The following is a 24,041-nucleotide window of genomic DNA, read 5'->3' as shown; positions in this document are numbered from 1 at the left end:
CAAGCAGGCAGGTAAGGTAGGTAGCTAATCCTCTAAATTTAAGAAAGTTAATTTCCTGACACTCTCATGAGAATGGTAAATTAAACTGGTGACTTTACTTCATTTGATTTTTAAAAATTGTACCCTTTCTCATTTCCCAAGGGCTTTGTTCAGAGAGGCCAGTCCCTGTTAGAAAAAGCTAAAAACAGGTAAGGAAGTTCCATTACCTTCTATGGGGAAAATGGTTTCTCTTCATGACTAAGGCTCCCTACAAAAGTTTTTAAAAGATTCAACTAGGTCAGTTAGTTACAAGGAAACAGAATGACTAAATATCATGTAAGACTATTATTCTATAAACTAGTATTTTAGTGAAAAACCTACTGAACAGCTACCAAATAATGTAACTCTATAATGTAGCAAGGAAAGGTCTCTTCCCTGAGCCACAAGATGAGTTTCTTATTGAAGATATCTGTGTCATTTCCCTGCCTTTCTAGACAAATGTTTCACCATCCACATCCACAGACTCCTGACGTATCATTTGGAGGCACCGAGATAACAAGCACATTTCAATACAGGGCCAGGTGCAGTGGCTCACGCCTCTAGACAAATGTTTCACCATCCACATCCACAGACTCCTGATGTATCATTTGGAGGCGCTGAGATAACAAGTACATTTCAATACAGGGCCAGGTGCAGTGGTTCATGCCTATAATCCCAGTACTTTGGGAGGCCAAGGTGGGCAGATCGCCTGAGGTTAGGAGTTCGAGACCAGCTTGGCCAACATGGGGAAACCCCGTCTCTACTAAAAATACAAAAATTAGCTGGGCATGGTGGTGCGCTTCTGTAGTCCCAGCTACTTGGGAGGCCGAGGCAGGAGAACTGCTTGAACCTGGAAGGCAGAGGTTGCAGTGAGCCAAGATCATGCCACTGCACTCTAGCCTGGGCAACAGAGCGAGATTCTGTCTCAAAACAAAAAAAAAACAAAAAATTCAATACCAAAGTATTAGTATCTACGTTTAGCCTGCTTAGAACAAGGGCACTCTAGATTACCTACAACTCAGCAAACCTATCTATGAATACCTGTAAAATGAATAAAGTTTTCAGGTAGGATACACCAGTAAGCCAAGAGTCATTTTAATAAAAAATGTCTTAAATATTAAAAATGTCTTAATATTGCCCACTTAGTTCCCAAATCAATTCAGCATATTGCTGAGTCTATATGTGTTTGCTGGCAGATAATATAACCCTAAAAATAAAGGTCCATGTAATCCCAGTACTTTGGGAGGCAGAGGCTGATGGATCACGAGGTCAAGATATCGAGACCATCCTGATCAACATGGTGAAACCCCGTCTCCACTAAAAATATAAAAATTAGCTGGGTGTGGTGGCATGTGCCTATAGTCTCAGCTACTCAGGAGGCTGAGACAGGAGAATCGCTTGAACCCAGGAGGCGGAGGATGCAGTGAGCCGACATCGTGCCACTGCACTCCAGCCTGGTGATAGAGCAAGACTCCGTCTAAAAAAAAAAAAAAAAAAAAAAATGTCCATTAGGCATCACCAAATGCATCAAAAACTAAACATTCATTTTGTTGTTGTTGTTAAGCATTAAACAAACCAATAAAACAGGCTACTGATCACTGTACTGGACATTTCAGTTTTGCCTTCAAAGTTCAGATTGTTCAATACTTAGTCAGAAACCTGACTTACATTCACTATTGAGTTTCCGGAAATTCAGCTATGCAATTTAGAAGCTGCATATCTAGAACCTATGTCTACTCAATATAGTAGAGTTTGATGGTTTGGATTACCTTTTTCTAGATATTCTTCCAGTCCCCGACGTCGGGCATCTAGTTGTTGTTCTGATAATGAAAATGGCCACTTCCCTGGGAGTCGGGGAAATGTAAAGTTGGCAAACTCTCTCTTCAGGTTCTGGTGTAGGATAGCAAACTCCCGGTACCGCTTAGAACACAGCTGCCTCCCTGCCATGTAAACATTATATACCTGGTGAAGGAGAAGAACAAAAGAAAAGCATACTTAATACAAATTAAATCACGGAATCATCTCGTCACGCTTAGATGATATTGGTTAGATGCATTCTACTATGCATTTAACAAAAACTATATTCAAGGTCACTTTAAAGACTTACTTTCGACAAACATGTATAAAGTTGTATGTATAAAAAAGGACTATCCCCTTTTCAAAAGGAGCATGATGTTCTTTTTGTTTTTTGGGGTTTTTTTGAGATGGAGTCTCACTCTGTTGCCCGGGCTGGAGTGCAGTGGCATGATCTTGGCTCACTGTAACCTCCGCCTCCTGGGTTCAAGCGATTCTTCTGCCTCAGCCTTCTGAATAGTTGGGATTACAGGCATCTGCCACCACACCTGGCTAATTTTTGTATTTTTAGTAGAGAAGGGGTTTCACCATGTTGGCCAGGCTGGTCTCGATCTCTTGACCTCAGGTGATCCACCCACCTCGAACCACCGCACCCAGCAGGAGGAGCGTGATCTTATTTTTGCTATTAGAATGACCTCTAGCATACTTTTAAATAACTTCACAGGCAATTACCAGTTTTTAAGGGTGGATTTTATTTTTAGAAAGTTAAAAGTCATTTGAAGCCAATGTGGTAAATATAGTGAGTGAATAAGCAAGCAAATTTGAAGGGAGCTGAAAACCTAGGGTTGATTATAAAGCAATGTAACTGATACTTGTGTGTGGCCTAAACTGGCCCTAAAGTTGATTCCAAAGAAAAGGCCTAAAAAATGACTTAAGCAGCCTGGGCACGGTGGCTCACATCTGTAATTCCAGCGCACTTTGGGAGGCTGACAGGCGGCCAGATTGCTCGAGTACAAGAGTTCGAGACCAGCCTGGGCAACATGGCAAAACCCTGTCTCTACAAAAAAATACAAAAATGTAGCTGGGCGTGGTGGCATGCGCCTGTAGTCCCAGGAGGCTAAGGTGGGAGGATTGTTTGAATCCAGTAGGCAGAGGAAGCACTGAACCACGATCCTGCCACTACACTCCAGCCTGGACAACAGAAGGAGACAGTCTCAAAAAAACCAAGTGATTTAAGCAACAGTGGAATTTTTGTTAGTAAACAGATAATGTGAAAAGCAAAATAAAAGCAAAGCTAAGACCTTGAAAATAATTTAATTCAAAGCATATAGTCTCTGCCTCCTCTATCCCACATCCCTATATCCGTTTCTCTGACCCCAAAAAGTTATCATGTCCAACCATGTTCATGATTCCCTTGCTTTTCTTTTTATATTTTTTCGCATTTATATATAATCCTTAAATTTTTATATTTTAATTTTAAAGGTATTTTGGTTTTATAAAAATAGAGTATCAAGATGAACAAGACTTTAAAGGATTTACTTTTTTCACTTAATATACTACAGTCTCATCACAACATTACATGTCTTTGTGGTATACTCTGCTGCATACAGCATTTTGTTGTGTGAATATATCATAGTTGCATGTTTGTTTTCAATCTGTTCTTCCACTCATGAGCACTCGGGTTGTTTCTGGATTTTAGCTACCATGAACAATGCTGCTGTTAACATTTGTATAAATGCCTCCTGATGTACATGCAAAAGATATTCTTCTGAGTATAACCCTGAGTGAACTGCAGAGCTATATGCATATTCCACCTCAGGAGATAATGCCAAAATGTAAGCTAAAGTGGTTGTACCAATTTATTCTCCTTCAGCAATATATAAAAAGATCCTCTTAATTTTGCCAATGGAATTGGTGTGAAAAGATTTCTTACTGTAATCCTAATTTACATTTCCCTAATTACTAATGATGTTGAATAACTCTTCATATACTTACTGATCATGTGAGTGTCATTTTTTGTAAAGTACCTACTCATGCGTTTTGCCTACCTTCATATTAAGTTTTTTTGCTTTTCTTACTGATTTATGGAGTTCATATATTGACACAATATTTCATTTGTGTGTATTGTGAATATCTTCTTGCAGTTTGTCACTGGTCTTTTTTTTTTTTTTTTTTTTTTGAGACGGAGTCTCGCTCTGTTGCCCAGGCTGGAGTGCAGTGGCATGATGTCTGCTCACTGCAAGCTCTGCCCCCCAGGTTCATGCCATTCTCCTGCCTCTGCCTCCCAAGTAGCTGGGACTCCAGACACCCACCACCATGGCCAGCTAATTTTTTTGTATTTTCAGTAGAGACAGGGTTTCACCATGTTAGCCAGGATGGTCTTGATCTCTTGACCTCGTGATCCGCCCACCTCGGCCTCCCAAAGTGCTGGGATTACAGGCGTGAGCCACTGCACCTGGCCTGTCATTGGTCTTTTCACTCTATTTAAGGTTTTTTAAATTCTAGAAAGAGTCCAATTTATCAATCTTTTTATAACCAACACTTTTTGTGTCTTAAGAAACTTTTTCTATTCCCAAGATCAATAAGCTATTCACCAATATTTTTGTGAATATTTTCACTAAGAGCTTTTAATTTTTTGTTTTGTCATTTAAGTCCTTAATCCATCTGGAACTTATTCCTCTATATAATATGAAGTAAAGTTCCATTGGCATTTCTTTTAAAGTCAAAAATATTTAAAATCAATTTTTAATCAAATTATCCCTAAATAAAAATATTCTCCGTTTACAGAACAATCTGTGGACTTCCAGGTGGCAATTAACCTCCCATTAAATACAACCAGAAAACTGGACACAATATAGGCAACAACTATTTTCAGACACTGGACAACAGGCAGCTAAGAATTGTGATCCCCGAGAAAAGGGAAGCAAACAAGATGAGCCGATGAGCCCTAACATCATCTCAGCTTTCTGCCTAGAGGTAACTCCTAAACTGCAGCTCAGGGAGGGTTACCCAAACAGAGTTTGGCAACTTCACTGAGTTGAATAAACAGAGACTGAAGTTCAAGGAGGCCAAAGCAGCTAGAATTTGCAGGACTAAGCATGCAAGAGGGAGCTAAAGCAAGACAGCTCCAGAAATCTTTATTAAGTTCCCTTGAATTTTGACTGAATAACAATCTAAGAAAAAAACTATTATAAGCCGGGAGTGGTAAATAAACAATTCCCAGAGTTCACGCAGGTTACAGAATCACTCAACTTCCCTCCAGCCAGAATAAAGAAACCTCCCTAAATCTGCATGGAATTCAGAAGGGAACTCAAAAAGACCATGCTTTAGGAGTGGAGCCAAATTGGTTCTAGAGTAAAACATACTCTAAACTACTCAAAAAGAGCTTAAAAACAAAGCTAAAAAGGACCAAAGTAATCTTTAGGTAGCTTAACTGTATGCCAGAAAAAAAAAAAATCCAACACTCTTTAAAGAAATATAACAAAATCTAGCAACCCAATAACACTGCATTCACAATATACAATATCCAATCAAAAATTACTAGACATATAAAAAAGCATGAAAATTTGACCTATGACCAGGATAAAAATTAGTCAGTAGAAACAGGCTCAGAAATTACCAACACAAAAGTATCAGTGGATAAGGATATTAAGCAGCTATCATGCATTAAGAAGAGGGATTAAGAAGTGTATTAAGAAGTGGGATCTTTAAGAGGTAATGGCAATACTCTCCACTTTGGGAGGCCGAGGTGGGCAGATCACGAGGTCAGGAGATCGAGACCATCCTGGTTAACACGGTGAAACCCCATCTCTACTAAAAATACAAAAAAAATTAGCCGGGTGTGGTGGTGGGCACCTGTAGTCCCAGCTACTCGGTAGGCTGAGGCAGGAGAATGGCGGGAACCCGGGAGGCGGAGCTTGCAGTGAGCTGAGATCCTGCCACTGCACTCCAGCCTGGGCGACAGAGTGAGACTGCGTCTCAAAAAAAAAAAAAAGAGGTAATGGCAAAACTCTCATGATTAATGTCATGATTGAGGCAGTGGGTTATTTATCTCAGGAGTTTGGGCCCCCTTTTCTCTCTGTCTCACATGCACTTCCTTACCTAGGAATGCCTTCCTCCATGTTGTAACACAACAAAAAGGCCTTCACCAGATGTGGCCCCTTGATATTAGACTTCCCAGGCTCTAGAACTGTGAGCCAAATAATCTCTTTTCTTTATAAATTACCTACAATCTGTGTTATTCTATTACAGCAGCAAAAACAGGATAAGACAGGCAGTAAACCCTCTCAGTCAGAGTGCACAGGCAAAGATCCACTTGTTCTGGGGAAGGAGTAAAAGTAAAATACTCTATACCCGTGGGGAGAGGCAGGAAACCATATTAGGCCCAGGTTCCTCCACTGTTACCAAGCAGAGGTCTGCTATAGCTGAGGGAGGGACAGGAAACTCTTTCCCAAGACTAACCACAGATACAAGGCCGAGTTTGGCTAAAATAAGAAGGAAGGGAAAAGAATTAGGACACAGAGACACAGACTCTGCCTAAGCCTAAGGGTGAACTACACAACATCTACCTCTACCATGAGTCTAGCCCAAGTAAAAGCAAGAGCAGTCTACCAGTAGCAGAGGGGTAAGAATGCAAAGAGACAACTTCTCTGTGGTACTGGTATGCACAGGTGGCTGAAAGTCTAAGGACAAAACACTGAAAAAAACCCTCCAGGGCCGGCTGAGCACCATAGTTTACACCTGTAATCCCAGCACTTTGGAAGGCCAAGACAGGCGGATCACGAGGTCAAGAGATCAAGACTATCCTGGCCAACATGCTGAAACCTCACTCTACTAAAAATACAAAAATTAGCTGGGCGTGGTGGTGCAGGCCTGCAGTCCCAACTACTCGAGAGAGTGAAGCAGGAGAATCACTTGAACCCAGGAAGTAGAGGTTGCAGTGAGCCGAGATTGCACCACTGCACTCTAGCCTGGTGACAGAGCAAGACTCCGTCTAAAAAAAAAAAAACCCTACAGGCTGGGCACAGTGGCTCTTGTCTATAATCCCAGCACTTTGGGAGGCCAAGGCAGGAGGATCACTTGAGCCCAGGATTTTGAGACTAGCCTGGGCAAAATGGTGGGACTCTGTCTCTACAAAAAGTAAAAAAAAATTAGCCAGATGTGGTGACGTGTGCTTGTGGTCCCAGCTACTTGGTAGGCTGAGGCTGGAGGAATGCTTAAGCCAGGAAGCCAAGGCTGCAGAGAGCCATTATTGTACAACTGCATCCAGTCTGAGAGATAGGAGAGCTTGTCTCAAAAAATAAATAAATAAATAAATATTTTTAAACTTCCAGAACCCCAGCCCTCACTCTAAGCACAAGGCAATAGCAAACCATGGCTAGAGAAACTTAAGGCCTATGGCACAGTAAAGGTAATGATAGCTATAGCAAAATCCAAGCCCAGCTTAACTGACTAAATTCCCTAACAGAAGAGCATTGCCCATTTCCAAGGTCAAACACTATTTACTTCAGTCATCTCTACTATTATTCTACACATGATGCCTGACATTCAGTTAAATACTACAGGACAAAAACGCAAAAACAAAAAAACAAACAAAAAACAGGCTGGGTACGGTGGCTCACACCTGTAATCCCAGCACTTTGGGAGGCCGAGGCAGGCGATCACCTGAGGTCAGGAGTTTAAGACCAGCCTGACCAACATGGAGAAACCCCGTCTCTACTAAAAATACAAAATTAGCCAGGCATGGTGGCACATGCCTGTAATCCCAGCTACTTGGAGGCTGAGGCAGGAGAATCGCTTGAGGCAGGAGAATCGCTTGAACCTGGGAGGCAGAGGTTGTGGTGGGCCGAGATCGAGCCATTGTACTCCAATCTGGGCAACAAGAGCAAAACTCCATCTCAAAAAAAAAAAAGAAACCCAACATTATGGCAAGAGATAAAACAGTCTCAGAGATGACCCAGATGTTGAAATTATCAGGCAGTATATTATTAGAATAACAGTGATTAACAATGCTAAAGACCTCATGCAAAAGGAAAAGGTGGAAAACATGTATGAACAGATGGAGAATTTCAGCAGGTGTGAAAATTACAAGCAAATATCAAATGGAAGTGATAGAAATAAAAGGCATGGGCTGGGCGCAGTGGCTCACGCCTGTAATCCCAGCACTTTGGGAGGTCAAGGCGGGCGGATCACAAGGTCAGGAGTTCAAGACCAGCCTGGCCAATATGGTGAACTGCCGCCTCTACTAAAAAAAAATACAAAAATTAGCCAGGCGTGGTAGTCGTTGCCTGTGTAGTCCCAGCTACTCGGGAGGCTAAGGCAGGAGAATCGCTTGAACTTCAGAGGCGGAGGTTGCAGTGAGCCGAGATCACGCCACTGCACTCCAGCCTGGGCAACAGAGCAACCCTCCGTCTGAAAAAAAAAAAAAAAAAAAAAAGGTGTGGTATCAAAAATGAAGAGTTCCTCTAACAGTACCATCAGCAGACTGGACACAACTGAGGAAAAAAATCAGCAAACTTAATGATAGGTCAATAAAAATTATCTAAGGAGAAAAATAAGAGCTAAAATAGAATAAAACACCCAAAAGCTCTAAGACAATATCAAACAGTGCAAAACACAGGTAACTAGAACCTCCAGAAAGGCAAGAGAAAACGAGTGGGCTGAAGAAATATCTGAAAACATACTGGCTGACAGTTTTCCAAAAATAATAAAAGATATCAAACCACAGATTCCTCAAGCAGGATAAATAAGAAACAACCACCTAGACATGTAAAAACGAAACTCCAAAAACTAAAGATAAGAAGAAAACGCTGCAAGCCAGGTGCAGTGGCTCATGCCTGTAATCCCAGCGCTTTGGAGTCTGAGGAAGGAGGATTGCTTGAGGCTGAGAGTGAGGATTGCTTGAGGCTGAGAGTGTGAGAACAGCCTGGGGAACATAGCAAGATCCCATCTCTACTAAAAATTTTTAAAATTAGGTGGCCAGGTGCAGTGGCCAATGTCTATAACCCCAATATTTTGAGAGGCTGTGGGCAGATCACTTGAGGCCAGAAGTTCGAGACCAGCTTGACCAACATGGTGAAACCCTGTCTCTAGTAAAAATACAAAAATTAGCCAGTTGTGGTGGCACACACCTGTAGTCCCAGCTACTTGGGAGGCTGAGACAGCAGAATTGCTTGAACCCGGGAGGCTGAGGTTGCAGTGAGCCAAGATGGTGCCACTGAACTCCAGCCTGGGCAACAGAGCAAGACCCCATCTCAAACAAATAAAATAATAAAATAAAATATAAAAGTTAGACAGGTACAGTGGCACATTCCTGTAGTTCCAGGTACTTGGAGGCTGAGTCAGGAGGATAGCTTAAGCCCAGGAGGTCAAGTCTGCAGTGGGCTATTATCGCACCATTGCACTCCAGCCTGGATGACTGAGTGAGACCCTGTCTCTGTTTTTTAAAGAGAGTAAACTTTGAAGGTAGCCAGAGAGGGTTAAAACAAGCCATAGAAAAGACCAAAAACTAAAACGAGCAGGCTTCTCATCAGAAACTATGAAAACCAGAAGACTGGAGTGATTTTTGTTTCAAATTGGGACAGGATCTCGCTCTGTCTCCCAGGCTGGAGTGCAGTGGCGTGACCAAAGCTCACTGCAGCCTCAACCTTCTGGGTTGAAGTGATCCTCTTGCCTCAGCCTCCCAAGTAACTGGGACTACAGGGATTGTGTCACCACACCCAGATATTTTTTCATTTTTTGTAGAGACAGAGTCTCAGTATGTTGCTCAGGGTGATCTCAAGTTCCTGGCCTCAAGCAATCTTGCTGCCTCAGCCTCCCAAAGTGCTGGGATTACAATGGAGTGATTTTTTCTTTTGGTACTTTAAAAAAGTAAGTAAAAATTTTAAAAATCGGCCAGGCACGGTGGCTCACGTCTGTAATCTCAGCACTTTGGGAGGCCAAGGCGGGTGGATCACGAGGACAGGAGTTCAAGACCAGCCTGGCCAACATGGTGAAACGCCGTCTTTACTAAAAATGCAAAAATTTGCTGGGCATGGTGGTGGGCGCCTGTAATCCCAGCTACTTGGGAGGCTGAGGCAGAGAATTGCTTGAACCCAGGAGGCAGAAGCTGCAGTGAGCCAAGATCGCGTCACTGCACTCCAGCCTGGGCAACAGAGCAAGACTCTATCTCAAAAAAAAAAAAGAAAAGAAAGAATCCACCCAGAATTCTATACCCTGAAAAAATCTTTCAAACATAAAGGAGAAATGAAGACTTTTTTACATCAACAAAAGCTAAGAGAATTCGTTGCCAGAAGACCTGCACTCTTAACGCAAGAAATATTAATACAAGTTCTTCAAGCAGAGGGAATCTAATGCCAGACAGAAACTACATTTACACAAAGGAATAAAGTGCATCAGAAATGGCAAATATAGGCTGCGCACAGTGGCTCACGCCTGTAATCCCAGCAGTTTGGGAGGCTGAGGTGGGCAGATCACCTGAGGTCAGGAGTTCAAGACCAGCTTGGACAACATGGAGAAACCCCATCTCTACTAAAAATACAAAATTAGCCGGGCGTGGTGGCGCATGCCTATAATCCCAGCTACTTGGGAGGCTGAGGCAGAAGAACTGCTTGAACCTTGGAGGTGGACATTGCAGTGAGCCAATATTGCACGAAGGAAGGAAGGAAGGAAGGAAGGAAGGAAGGAAGGAAGGAAGGAAGGAGGGAAGGAGGGAGGGAGGGAGGGAGGGAAGGGAGGAAGGGAGGGAGGGAGGGAGGGAGGGAGGGAGGGAGAGAGGGAGGGAGGAAGGAAATGGTAAATATGTGGTCAAATATAAAATAACTCTTTTATCATGTTTAATTTCTTTAATGCCAGGCGTGGTGGCTCATGCCTGTAATCCCAACACACTTTGGGAGGCCAAGGCTGGCAGATCACTTGAGCTCAGGAATTTGAGACCAGCCTGGGCAACATGATGAAACCCTGTCTCTATCAAAAATACAAAAAACGAGCTGGGTGTGGTGGTGTGCACCTGTGGTCACAGCTACTCAGGAGGCTGAGGTGGGAGATCACTTGAGCCTGGGAGGCAGAGGTTGCAGGGTGCCAAGATTGCACCACTGCATTCCGGCCTGGGTGACAGAGTGCGACTCCATCTCAAAAAACAAAAACAAAAAAACAAAAAACAAAAAAACCCAACTCTTTAAAAGGCAATTGTTTAAAGCAAAGATAACAATGTATCATTAAGTTTATAACACATACAGAAGTCCATGTATGACAACAATAGCACAAAGGATGGCAGGGGGGAGATATACTCTTGTAAGTGTCTTAAATTATATATATATATAGTGTGTGTGTGTGTGTGTGTGTGTGTGTGTGTGTCCAGCCTGGACAACAGAGAGAAACCTTGTCTCTCACATACACACATACACACAAAAGGTATTATGCAAAGTATCTTCTATAACTACAACGGGGTAATGTTAGAAATCAATAACAGAGGGAAAGCTAGAAAATTCACTAATTTGTAGGAATTAACATCTGACAGGGGGACAAAATGGCCAATATAAATATATATTATATATTATAAAATTATATATATTAGGTATATTTACCTATATAGAGTGTTACACTATATATAATATGTGTACTATGTATTATGTATATACAACTACAAATTCAAATATATAATTTGAAGGTAAATGTTCATAAATTACAGATATATACTGTAAACCAAGAAAAAAACAAATTATACCTAATAAAACAAGAGTAGAGATAAAATAGAATCATTTAAAAATATTCTATCAATCCAAAAGAAGGCAGGAAATGAGGAAAAAAATAAATAATGATGCAACATAGATAGCAAAAAACAAGACACTAGATTTAGCCTAACTATAGCAATAATTATACTAAAGGTAAGTAGTCTAAATAAAAACATTTAGATTCCAATAAAACATTCCAAATAAAAACATTGCCAGACTGGACAAAAAAGCAAGACCCAGCTATAAGCTCTCTATAAGAAACCCAGTTTAATTATAAATATATAAATAGGTGAAATGGGAAAGATAGCAATGAAAACAATAACCAAGAGAAAGGTGACATGGCTACTAGTGGCTATATGTTAGTGGCTCATGTGTTATATGAGAGAAAGACTTCAGCACAAAGAATATTAGCAGGGATAAAGAGAGACAGATACATTACAGATAGAGATGTATATAAAGAGATAAATAATGTTAAAGGGATCAATTCATCAAGATATAATATTCATTATACATAAAGAAAAACCTGACAGAACTGAAAACTCCATTTCAAGTAGTACATACACTTCATGTAGACCAACCCTTCCACTATAACAACTATAAATTCTGGACAAAATACAAAAACAATTGTCTGAGGAGTCTGAATTAAACACTACAAGCAGGCTGACTGTGGAGGGGACTCAAAACATGGAGCAATGATCTGTACAAGAGGAGGTACACTCCTGCATTTAGAGGGTTTTGCTCTGCTTGTGGGCATAAGTTACAAAATAGCACAATCTAAGTAACTAAAACTCAGACAGAACCTGACATCTTTCTGGCTCAAACATATAGGGAAAAGATTCTAGGTAACCATGGCTGCTACCAGAGTAAGTGGAGAACCTAAGGCAAGAGAAAACCAGAGAAGGCGATCCCTTAATTCTAAGAATAAACACCACATGTATCTCAGACTAATCCCTTCTTGGATGTATACAGACTCGAAGCAGCACAGCAAAGGCTGAAATAATTAAACTGAGATTTGAACTCTAACCCACACAAGGCGACACAGCTTACGGCTTATTGCCAGCTAAAACAAAACATCAATACTCCTCAGAGGAATATTACAGAACCCAGAGTCTACACAATGTAACATTCATAAATATCCAAGATACAATCCAAAATGACTCAATATACACAGAACCAGGAGAATACCACCCATTCTCAAGGGAAAAGACATTTAACAGAAACCAATCCCAAAACGACACAACTGTTCAGACACATAAGGAACAGACCAATGAAACAGAGCAAAAAGTTCAGAAATAGTAAATTGATTTTCCACAATGATGCCAAGATATATCAATGGGGAAAGAATTTTCTTTTAAATACAGGTTGCTGTGAAACAACTGAATATCCATATAAAAACAAAATCAAAAACAAAACCTTGACCCTGGTCGGGCGCAGTGGCTAACACCTGTAATCCCAGCACTTTGGGAGGCGAGGCGGGTGGATCACCTGAGGTCAGGAGTTTGAGACCAGCCTGGCCAACATGGCAAAACCTCATCTCTACTAAAAATACAAAAATTAGCCGGGTGTGGTGGTGCATGTCTGTAATCCCAGCTACTCAGTGGGCCTGAGGCAGGGGAATCGCTTGGACCCAGGAGGCAGAGGCTGCAGTGAGCCAATATTGCTCCACTGCACTGCAGCCTAGCTGACACTCAAAAACAAACAAACAAACAAACATAATAGACAAAAGTGGAAGGAACCCAGATGTCCATCAATTGAAGAATGGATAAATAAAAGTGGTATATCTATATAACAGAATGTTAAAATGAAGTACTGATGTGTGCTACAACTTGAATAAGCCTCAAAAATATTATGCCAAGTGAAAGAAGCCAGTTAAAAAAAAACCTCATGATTCTATTTCTATGAAATGTCCAGAATAGCAAATTTATAAGACAGAGGATAGATTAGTGCTTTCCTAGAACTGGAGGGGATGGGAGGTTTGGAAAATGATGGGTACAAGGAATGAGGTTCTTTCTGAGGTAATGAAAATGTTATAAATTTGTTTTATGCTTCAAAAGTGCTAACTTTGAGTCATAAGACATGTAAGAAGTTGAAATCAAGGTCATGTCCCAAAAGTAGAGCAGACTGGATGTTGAGACCTTTTGGGAATTACCTAAAACCTTGGGAACTTGAGAAAAGGAATGAAACCACTAATTGTACTTTTATTTATCTATTTTTTTTCTTTGAGACGAAGTCTCACTTTGTCACCCAGGCTAGAGTGCAGTAGTGTGATCCCAGCTCACTGCAATCTCTGTGAACACACTAAAAACTAAATTAGCCAGGAGTGGTGGCTCAAGCCTGTAATCCCAGCTAATTGGGAGGCCAAGGCTGGTGGATTACCTGAGGTCGGGAGTTCGAGTCAGCCTGAACAACATGGAGAAACCCCATCTCTACTAAAAATACAAAATTAGCTGAGCATGCTAGCGCATGCCTGTAATCCCAACTACTCAGGAGGCTGAGGCAGGAGAATTGCTTGAACCCGGGAGGCAGAGGTTGCAGTGAGCCAAGATTGCGCTATTGCACTCCAGCCTGAGCAACAAGAGCAAAACTCCACCTAAAAAATAAAAAAATTAAAAATTAAAAAAAAAAAACTAAATTGTGCACTTTAGGTGAACTTACGGTATATAAATCATATCTTAATAAAGTTCTTATGGCTGGGAGCGGTGGCTCACACCTGCAATCCCAGCACTTTGGGAGTCCAAGGCAGGCAGATCATGAGGTCAGAAGTTCAAGACCAGCCTGGCCAACACGGTGAAACCCTATCTCTACTAAAAACACAAAAATTAGCTAGGCACAGTGGTGTGTGCCTGTAGTCCCAGCTGCTGGGGAGGCTGAGGCAGGAGAATTGCTTGAACCCAGGAGGCAGAGGTTGCAGTGAGCCGAGATCACACCACTGCATTCCAGGCTGAGTGACAGAGGGAGACTCCCTCTCAAAATACATACATACATACATACATACATACATACATACATACATACAAAATGAAAGTCCAGGTGGGGTTGCTCATGCCTGTAATCCCAGTACTTTGGGAGGCCAAGGCGGACGGATCACCTGAGGTTGGGAGTTCCAGACCAGCCTGACCAACATGGAGAAACCCTGTCTCTACTAAAACACAAAATTAGCCAGGTGTGGTAGCACATGCCTGTAATCCCAGCTACTCCGGGAGGCTGAGGCAGGAGAATCACTTGAAACCAGGAGGCAGAGGCTGCAGTGAGCCAAGATCACGCCACTGCACTTCAGCCTGGGCAACAAGAGCGAAATTTTGCCTCAAAAAATAAAATAAAATAAAAATAAAAAACAGGCAGGGCACGGTGGCTCACGCCTGTAATCCCAGCACTTTGGGAGGCCGAGGCGGGTGGATCACGATGTCAGGAGATCGAGACCATCCTGGCTAACACAGTGAAACTCCATCTCTACTAAAACTACAAAAAAATTAGCAGGGCGTGGTGGCAGACACCTGTAGTCCCAGCTACTCAGGAAGCTGAGGCAGGAGAATGGCGTGAACCCGGGAGGCGGAGCTTGCAGTGAGCCAAGATCACGCCACTGCACTCCAGCCTGGGCGACAGAGCGAGACTCTATCTCAAAATAAATAAATAAATAATAAAGTTCTTACAAAAAAAGATAGCTGAAACTATAAAACTGTAAGAAAACATAAAAGATTAGGGTCCTTGGGTTAGGCAGATTTCTTAGAACACAATTGCATTACCCATAAATTTAAAAACTGATAAACTAGACTGTATCAAAATTTAAAATTTCTGTTCTTTGAAAGATACTGTTTTTAAAAATGAAAAGGCAAGTCACAAACTCAAATATTTACAAAACATCTTAAGTCCTTTTTCTTTTTTTTTTTGAGACGGAGTTTCACTCTTGTTGCCCAGGCTAGAGTGCAATGGCACAATCTCAGCTCACTGCAACGTGGGCCTCCCGGGTTCAAGTGATTCTTCTGACTCAGCCTCCCGAGTAGCTGGGATTACAGGCTCCTGCCACCATGCCTGGCTTATTTTTGTATTTTTAGTAGAGACGGGGTTTCACCGTATTGGCCAGCCTGGTCTGGAGCTCCTGACCTCAGGTGATCCACCGACCTCAGGTGATCCGCCCACCTCAGCCTTCCAAAGTACTGGGGTTACAGGCGTGAGCCACTGCGCCTGGTTTATCTAAGTCCTTTTTCAAGCTACTGGAAAATATATATTTGTTTATATATATATATATATCTGATAAAGGACTTGTAGAGCCAGAATATATAAAGAACCTCTACTGGCTGGGCGCGGTGGCTCAAGCCTGTAATCCCAGCACTTTGGGAGGCCGAGACAGGCGGATCACAAGGTCAGGAGATCGAGACCATCCTGGCTAACACGGTGAAACCTCGTCTCTACTAAAAACTACAAAAAACTAGCCGGGCGCAGGTGGCGGCTTCTGTAGTCCCAGCTACTTGGGAGGCTGGAGGCAGGAGAATGGCTGCGGAACTCCGGGAGGCGGAGCTTGCAGTGAGCTGAGATCCCGCCACTGCACTCCAGCCTGGGCGACAGAGCAAGACTCCTCTCAAAAAAAGAACCTCTACAACAAAATAATAATACTACAAACAACCTAATTCTTTTTGAGACAGAGTCTGGTTTCTGTTCTTCCGTACGGAGCGTAGTGGCCGGGATCTTTGGCTTCACTGCAACTCCTGCCTCCCCAAGTTCACATGGTTCTCCCGCCTCAGCCCTCCCTGAATAGCTGGGACTACAGGCGCCCGCCACCATGCCCGGCTAATTTTGTGATTTTTGAGGCGGAGTCTCACTCTGTCGCCAGATTGAGTGCAGCTGCAAGCGATCTCGCTCACTGCAAGCTGCGCCTCCCGGTTCACACTTTATTCTGCCTCAGCCTCCTGAGTAGCTGGGACCACAGGCGCCCGCCCACTGCGCCCGGGCTAATTTTTTTTGTGTTTTTAGTAGAGATGGGGTTTCACCGCGGGTTTTGATTCTGACCTTGTGATCCGCTTCCTCGGGCCGACCTCCCAAAGTGCTGGGATTATGGGCGTGAGCCACCGCGCCCGGCCACAACCTAATTTTTCAAACAGGCAAAAGAGTTAAACAGTTACTTCATCAATGAAGACACATGAATGGCCATTAAACACACAAAAAGCAGCTCATCATCATGAGTCATTAGGTAAATGCAAATTAAAACCACAGTAAGATATCACTGTCTATGAGAATGGCTAGAATTAAAAAGACTGAAAATATCAACAGGTTATGGAAACAATGGAACTCTCTACCTTATATGGGAATGTAAAAATGGTATAGCCACTTTGGAAAACTGTTTGGCAGTTTTTTATAAGGTTAAACTTATACTCACCCTGCAATTCCACTTCTTCGTATATACTCAAGAGCAATGAAAATATATGTCTACATAAAGACCTGTACATTTAATATTCTTTCATGGCAGCTTTAGTCATACTAGTCCAAAACTGGAAGCAACGCACAAGTGCATGAACAATGAAGGGATGAACAAACTGTAGTAAATCTATATAATGGACTACTACTCAGCAATTAAAAAGGGACAAATATTTGGTATAAATAACAATGTATACCAATCTTAAGGACTATACTAACTGAACAAAGCCAGATACAAGAGAGTACACATGGTATGATTCCATTTATTTAACATTCTGGAAAACGTAAAATATGGTGACTTTAGTAAGCTGATCCGTGGTTGACAAGTGCAGTGGTAAGAGGTGAGGACTAACTGCAAAGGGCATGAGGGAACTTTTGGGGATATGAAAATGTTCTAAATCTTCATTGTGGTGGTGGTGGTTATAAGACTATGTACATTTGTCAAAACTTGTAAAAGTGTAGACTTAACATGGGTGAATGTTAATATAGGTAAACTATGTTCAATAAAGTTGATTTTAAAAGTACAATTAGTGGGCTGGGCACAGTGGCTCATACCTGTAATCCCAGCACTTTGGGAGGCTGAGGCGGGCAGATTACCTGAGATCAGGAGTTGGAGACTAACCTGGCCAACATGGTGAAACACCATTTCTACTAAAGATACAAAAGTTAGTAGGGCATGGTGGTGTGCACCTGTAGTCCCAGCTACTTGGGAGGCTGAGGCAGGAGAATTGTTTGAACCCGAGAGGCAGAGATTGCAGTGAGCCAAGATCACACCACTGTACTCCAGGCTGGGGAACAGAGTGAGACTTCGTCTCAAAAAATAAATAAAAATAAAAATAAACAAAGGTACAATTAGTAGTATCATTTCTTTTCTCAAGTTTCCAAGGTTTTAGGTAATTCCCAAAAGGGCTCAACATCCAATCTGCTCTACTTTTAGGATGTGACCTTGATTTCAACTTCTTACATGCCTTATGACTCAAAGTTAGCACTTATGAAGCATAAAACTCTAAATTCTGTATGTGGTTCTAAGACTACAGAAGTCTATGCTGAAATAAAACCTACATGCCATTATCTACAGCTAAATTACAGATGCAACCAGGCATTATTTGATCCTCTGCAACTTTTTTAGCTTCCTTGCTTTTCTTATCTCTTCACTAAAAAGAATTTACCATAAATGTTTAGTAGCTCGTTCCCATACGGAGGATAAATCTCAGTTTTAGAGACTGAAACTTTAGTCAACTGTTAAGCTTTAAACACTTGTAGTCTGTTTGCCAGTATCTAACAGAACCCATTGCATTTTCTACTAAGAATAATGAACATTTCTTATTATATCAACACTCCACAAATAATTAAAGGCAAATAAAGCATATTGCAACCAAAAGAAAAATTAAGTAGACTGAGCTATCAGTGGCAATTAGGCTTTGAAGAACAAACAAAGGCATTCAGGAAAGGGGCTAGCACACATCACTAAAAATTCAAGATGGGCTTTCCTGCATAACTACAACAGCAACAGATTGGAAATGTGTGAAACAGCTCATGGGAACTGCATTCAGGAAACTCGTGGGAAAAACCACAGTTAATCATTCACACGGATATCTCCAAAGAAAATGAAAAAGAACATGATGTGGAAAGAAGAGTAGACATCTAAGTTCTGAAATGGGCGAACCTCTCTATTACCCAAATATCTTGAAAGACACCATCCTTTTAAATTAATCTTGCCCTATAGCGCCACAAAATCAACAGTAAATAAGAGACTACTATTAGCAAAGAGATACGGCAACCAACAAAAGAACGAACAAAAAAGAAACTAAACAAACAAAACCTCACACGTTTACAACAAACCAGAATGCAAACTTGAAACTATCTAAAAATAAAATGGAATTATACTCAAGCTGAATAGGACTCTTTTCCATTACTGTAGTTCACCCCCTGCAATAAATCAGGGTCAATGTCTTTTATTTATGTGTGAACTCATCCTCCTGGTAGACAAACTGACCTAGGTTGCAGTCTTTTATCTATCACTATAATAGTTTCATAATTATAAGACTAGGGGAAACAAAAGCTAGATGTTTGAGGATCGAGTTGGGCTGACACTCACCACAAACTTCTCACCATTCTGCTCCACATGTTTGTATCTGGGGACCGATATGGGCACTGCTTGCTTTTCTGTGTAATCATAAAATGATTGTCCCAACGAGTCGTCACTGGGATCTAGGTTATCTGCCTCATGAGGAGGTACAGATAACACTGTCAAGATCAATTCCTTCTCGCCTGCTCGAATCAGGTCCACCACCTGCTTGTGTGTCGCCCCCTCAACATTCACGTGGTTCCTAAGGGGAAAAAGGGAAAAAGACAATCCCATAAACCAGAAGGGTCCAAACACTTTGTATCTCCACCCTCCTGCCCCCACTCCAGTGTCACACAGTATGAACCCCATGAAGTCAAAAGATTAATTTGGTTCCTGAAAAGTTGTTTATGTTTTAACAGTTTCTAATGTGAAAAACTTTGTGAACTTATGGCAGGGAAAAAATGGAAAGAGGTGAGAAGACCTCCCCTTCCTCTATATTAATAATCCCACACATAGCTTCAGGAAAGCACATGGAAAGAGGCTGAAGCTGAGGAGGAAACAAAGCTTTTTCAGTCAAACAGTCCAATTTCCTCATTCTACCCAAGCATGTATACAATTCAATCAAAGTGGCTTTCGACAGCCCTGCCACGTGAATTGTACTTTGTCCTTTTTAAACCTCATAGGAACTCTGTTAAAAGAACCTTCACAAAATACATTCCCTTAATTTGTAAATACAGACTCAAAAAAAGTTATGACTGAAGATAATTCCTTTACATTTACATCCAATTTCTCTCCATATCTCAAATCAGTCAACTTAATTTTCCTTTATGCCAAGTTTCATTACTTTGGGAGCTAAATGGTATTACTCTTCACGAATACACTAATTTCCACTTCAATTAACCTCTTGGGATTCCATCAACTTTTTTCCTGCTCTATGCTATCTCATTTAAAGTCCTGTGCAATCAGTCCAAACTAAAAAATATACACCTATAGTTAAATAGTAAGTCAGCCTACTAATTTTCCTTCCTGTTTTGCTGTGTATAAAAGGCAGAAACAAGGCAAACAAAGTACAAGGTTTTGTTGAAGTATTTTGTCAAGAAAGATGCTGAGTCTCAAAAACTCACTCAGCAAACCAAACTACCTTCCAGAATGCTGATCCAGGCTGCTCTCTCAGCAAAAACCACTGGGCAGCTGGCCTCGAGGTTCCCTCCCATGGCTATCCCAAGAGAGGTAGGAAACACACACCTGACCTCTAATCAACTTAACATTTAAAGCTTATATACCCTTTAGAGTTAAATTCTTTTTCAGTCCTGTTCCAAACCATTAGGGATTTTCCTTCCTGAAAAATGATACTAAGTTTACTAACAAGCCTTCCATAAACTTTTCAGTCACTGAAATTGTCTCTGTCAGAGTCTGGTATCTGAAATATCCATTTACATAAACAGAACAGTCAGGAGATCCCCCAGCTAGTCTCCTGGGATTTAATTTAGGGTTTAACAATCTAGCCAGTAAATGCAGCACTCCTGACATTTCACATCCTACAAGTCTAATTCATATACCAAAAAAAAAAAAAAAAATCAGTAATTTTACAATAAGCTAGCTATAGAAAAAAATAAAGAGCCCCTTTCACTGATGAAAACTTGGGCTTTTTATTCATTCAGTCAGACTTGTGATCAAAAAACATGATCAACTCTGATGAACATATACCAGCATGGTAAAAATGGAAGGAAAATGGGCTTTGGAGCTAGTTACAGGAGCTAATTTAAATCCTGATCCTGCCTATTAGTACCAGAATTGGTCTTGACTGAGTTTTTAACCTTTCTTAGCCTTGCTGTCCACATCTGTAAATGGAGACAATAATAAGTTCCTAACAGAGTTGCTGTGAAGATTAATGTAATAAAACATGTAGAACAATTCCTAAACATTTATATCAGAAGGTTTAAGAAGTAAAGAGGTTATATATATATACATATATATATATATTTTTTTTTCATTAAAGAAGAAATGGAAATCTTAAGTTAGGAACTGGCAAAAGATTTTTATCTAAGTATTTGGACTTACTAGGTCGGAGAAAATGATTTGATGGTAGAAGAAAAAACTGAAAAAGAAAGTTTAGAAATCATCAAACAATCTCATATATCCCTAGGAACCTTAGCTAACTCATGAATATACTTTTTTTTTAAACACAGTGGCAAAAGTTGACACCTTAAAGACTGGCCAAAATACTAGTATCTTGGATACAGGCTGGGTACAGTGTGGCTCACACCTGTAATCCCAGCACTTTAGGAAGCCAAGGCAGGTGGATCACTTGAGTTCAGGAGTTTGAGACCAGCCTGGGCAACATGGTGAAACCCCATCTCTATACAAAATATGCCAAAAGATTAGCCAGGCCTGGTGGCACGTGCCTATAGTCCCAGCTACTCGGGAGGCTGAGCTGGGAAGATCACCTGAGCCTGGGAGTTCAAGGCTGCAGTGAGCTAGATCATGCCACTGCATCTAGCCTGGGTTACAGAATAAGATCCTGTTTTTAAAAAAATGAAATAAAATAAAATCTTAAATACCAAAACAAAATTTCTGTTAATGCAATCAATTTTATGAAATGCACATTTGTGAAAAATAAAAACTGATGCTCAAATCTTACTTTTCAGTTCCCTAATTTTTTTTCCTTTAAAGAATTTTTTATCCAGGGCACTCTGTTGGTAGACTTGGGAGTCACTGGATCTACAAAATTTGTATGTAAAATTGTTTTTATGTGCCTATTATGCATTTTTTTCTGGGGAGTTTCCCTAGCTTTCATCAGCTTCAAAAAGGAGTATATGAACTCCCAAAAGATTCAGAACTATTGCTTTCAATACATACCTCCACCCATTCAGTTTTCAAATCAAAATACACCATTCCTTGGGTCACTCACAAAAATAAACTCTGAAAATCGTCAGAGAAACTTAAGTGAGACATACCAAGAGGGGTCAAGGAGCAAGGGAGTTCACTTAGGTTTCACTTCTTTATTACTAAGACCAAGTTTCAGATTGACTATAATTCCAAAAATCTCTTTTAAAAGAAGACAGGAAAAAACTTCCAGTGTCATGTTCTAAACAGACTTGCTAATATTTACCTGGTTCAACTACAGAAGGAATGCTATACATTCCACGACTTACTACAAAGTGGGAAATTCCTTCATTCTTCAGAGAATGAAATAAGGTCAGTCTGATTCGAGGATGTCTGATTTGAAAAAGGACCCTCCTTCCTCAAGAATGAAGAGGTCTTCACAGTCATAAAAGTGTTACATTATATACTTTTTTACAAGAAGGCTACTCTACCAACTCAAATTCGGTGTGGCCCAATACTTTGTACAATTCTGAAGACATAAATTAATGCAAAATATAAATTCTTCAATAAGGAGAAACTTTCAGCAGTATAGACTTCAGGTTCGAAGTATGGGTTTGGGAGTCAAACAGACGAGTTTGAATACCAATTGTGCTGTTTAATGGATGAGCCCTTAAGTAAATTACTCTATCTCACTAAATCTCAATTTTCTAATCCATAAAATGGGGTTAATACCATTGGCTAATGGAGTTGTTGTGAAAAGTAAAATGAGATGAAGCTCTAGAACACGGTAACCACTCAATAAATGGTAGCTATTTGTGTTATAGTATTTGTAGCAATTGGGCAAACAGGTTGGTAGTATTTTCGCCTCCCTGATGATACAAACCTTTTCTACCAGCAATTTCCCTTGCCTTTCAATTCCGTCTTTGTAACGTAATCTAGTTGGAATTCATTTGAAAATAAATAATCAAGCTCTCAACCAATGATAATGGGGTTCACAGATAGCCAGCTTCACAAGACCACTGGATCAGTGAAGCACTAATTCTCTTATCACACAAAAGTACTGACTTCCCAGTCAGTATTGGTATTATCTACCAATATATACTGCTTTTATAAAGAAAGGCAGCAGCTTAAATACATCATTAAAAATATCTAACACATATGTGATTAAGCAAATACAACAAAATGTTAATTATAGAATCTAGGTAATAGGTATACAGGTATTCACTGTACGATTCTTCAATTTTTCTGTAGGTTTGAAACTTTTCATAATAAAATGAAGGAAAAAAATTAAGGGGGCCAAAAATTCCAACAATCCACAAATAAGATCAAACTTTTATTTAGTTAGGCAGATGATATCTAACTTATGTCTTTGGCATTGTAAAGATACACTTGATAATTTTAATAAAGTACTTACTTTTACATAAGACCAACATTTGGCCCCATTAGAGAGAGGCCTTAAACTAGCTAATGGGAGTGGCTTCAAATAAGACTTCTTCTGTTCAACCAAAGTTGGCCACCTAGGGAAATTGCAAAGCTAACATAAACATTCCCAAAAGCAGGAGAAAAAGTTCTAGTCAGGATTTGTATACCACTTGTGAAGGAAGCTATATACAATGAAAACTAGGTATAAATGGAAATATGACAAACCCAATCACTATATACACCACAGCAAAAAGCCATTCTATGTAGTAAGCAAAATACCATTTTGACCCTCTGTGACATGCACGAAAGTAATAAAAAAGTAATTAGTCTCTCAGAAATAGTCCATTAAAAATACATAATAAATTCCCATAATTGCAAATGCTAAGACATACATTTCAATTTTGTAGATGGCTATATATGTCTACACATCTATAAGAATGGCTAAAATAGAGTGGCAATACCAAGTTTTGCCAAAGATGTAGAACACGTGCCATTCTTCTATATAGCTGATAAGTGCATAAAACAAAAACAATCTAGCAGTTTCTCATAATGTTAAACATACATTTACTACAAGATCCAGCAATTCTACTCCTAGGTATTATTCAAGAGAAAAAAAAAAAACACATCTACACAAACAACTGTAGTTGAATGTTCACTGCAGCTTTATTCAAAATAGTACAAAACTAAAAGCAACCCAATGTCTATCAAAAAGCAAATGGATAAACAAGTTGTGGCATATTCATAAAGTGGAGTATCACACCAATAAAAGGAAA

The 24,041-nt window shown here is 40.5% G+C and overlaps 1 protein-coding gene across 6 annotated transcripts in view; it reads right to left on the bottom strand.

The window, feature by feature from the left end:
• SNX27 (sorting nexin 27) overlaps window positions 1-24,041 on the bottom strand; it is an 87,310-nt gene that overhangs the window by 41,167 nt on the left and 22,102 nt on the right. For all 6 annotated transcript variants that reach the window (XR_002519087.2, XM_031661598.1, XM_009181097.3 and 3 more), the window contains exons 2-3: window positions 19,051-19,282; window positions 1,788-1,980 (exon numbers count right to left, since the gene is read on the bottom strand). Coding sequence is in view for 5 of the 6 variants with exons in the window: in XM_031661598.1 (XP_031517458.1) it covers window positions 1,788-1,980; window positions 19,051-19,282 (425 nt within the window). In the remaining variant the exon portion in view is untranslated. The remainder of the gene's footprint in view (window positions 1-1,787; window positions 1,981-19,050; window positions 19,283-24,041) is intronic.

This window comes from Papio anubis, chromosome 1, assembly GCF_008728515.1.
Source record: "Papio anubis isolate 15944 chromosome 1, Panubis1.0, whole genome shotgun sequence".
NCBI lineage: Eukaryota > Metazoa > Chordata > Mammalia > Primates > Cercopithecidae > Papio > Papio anubis.
The sequence above is the reverse complement of the archived record's forward strand: the minus strand, read 5'-3'. Positions and strand labels throughout refer to the sequence as shown.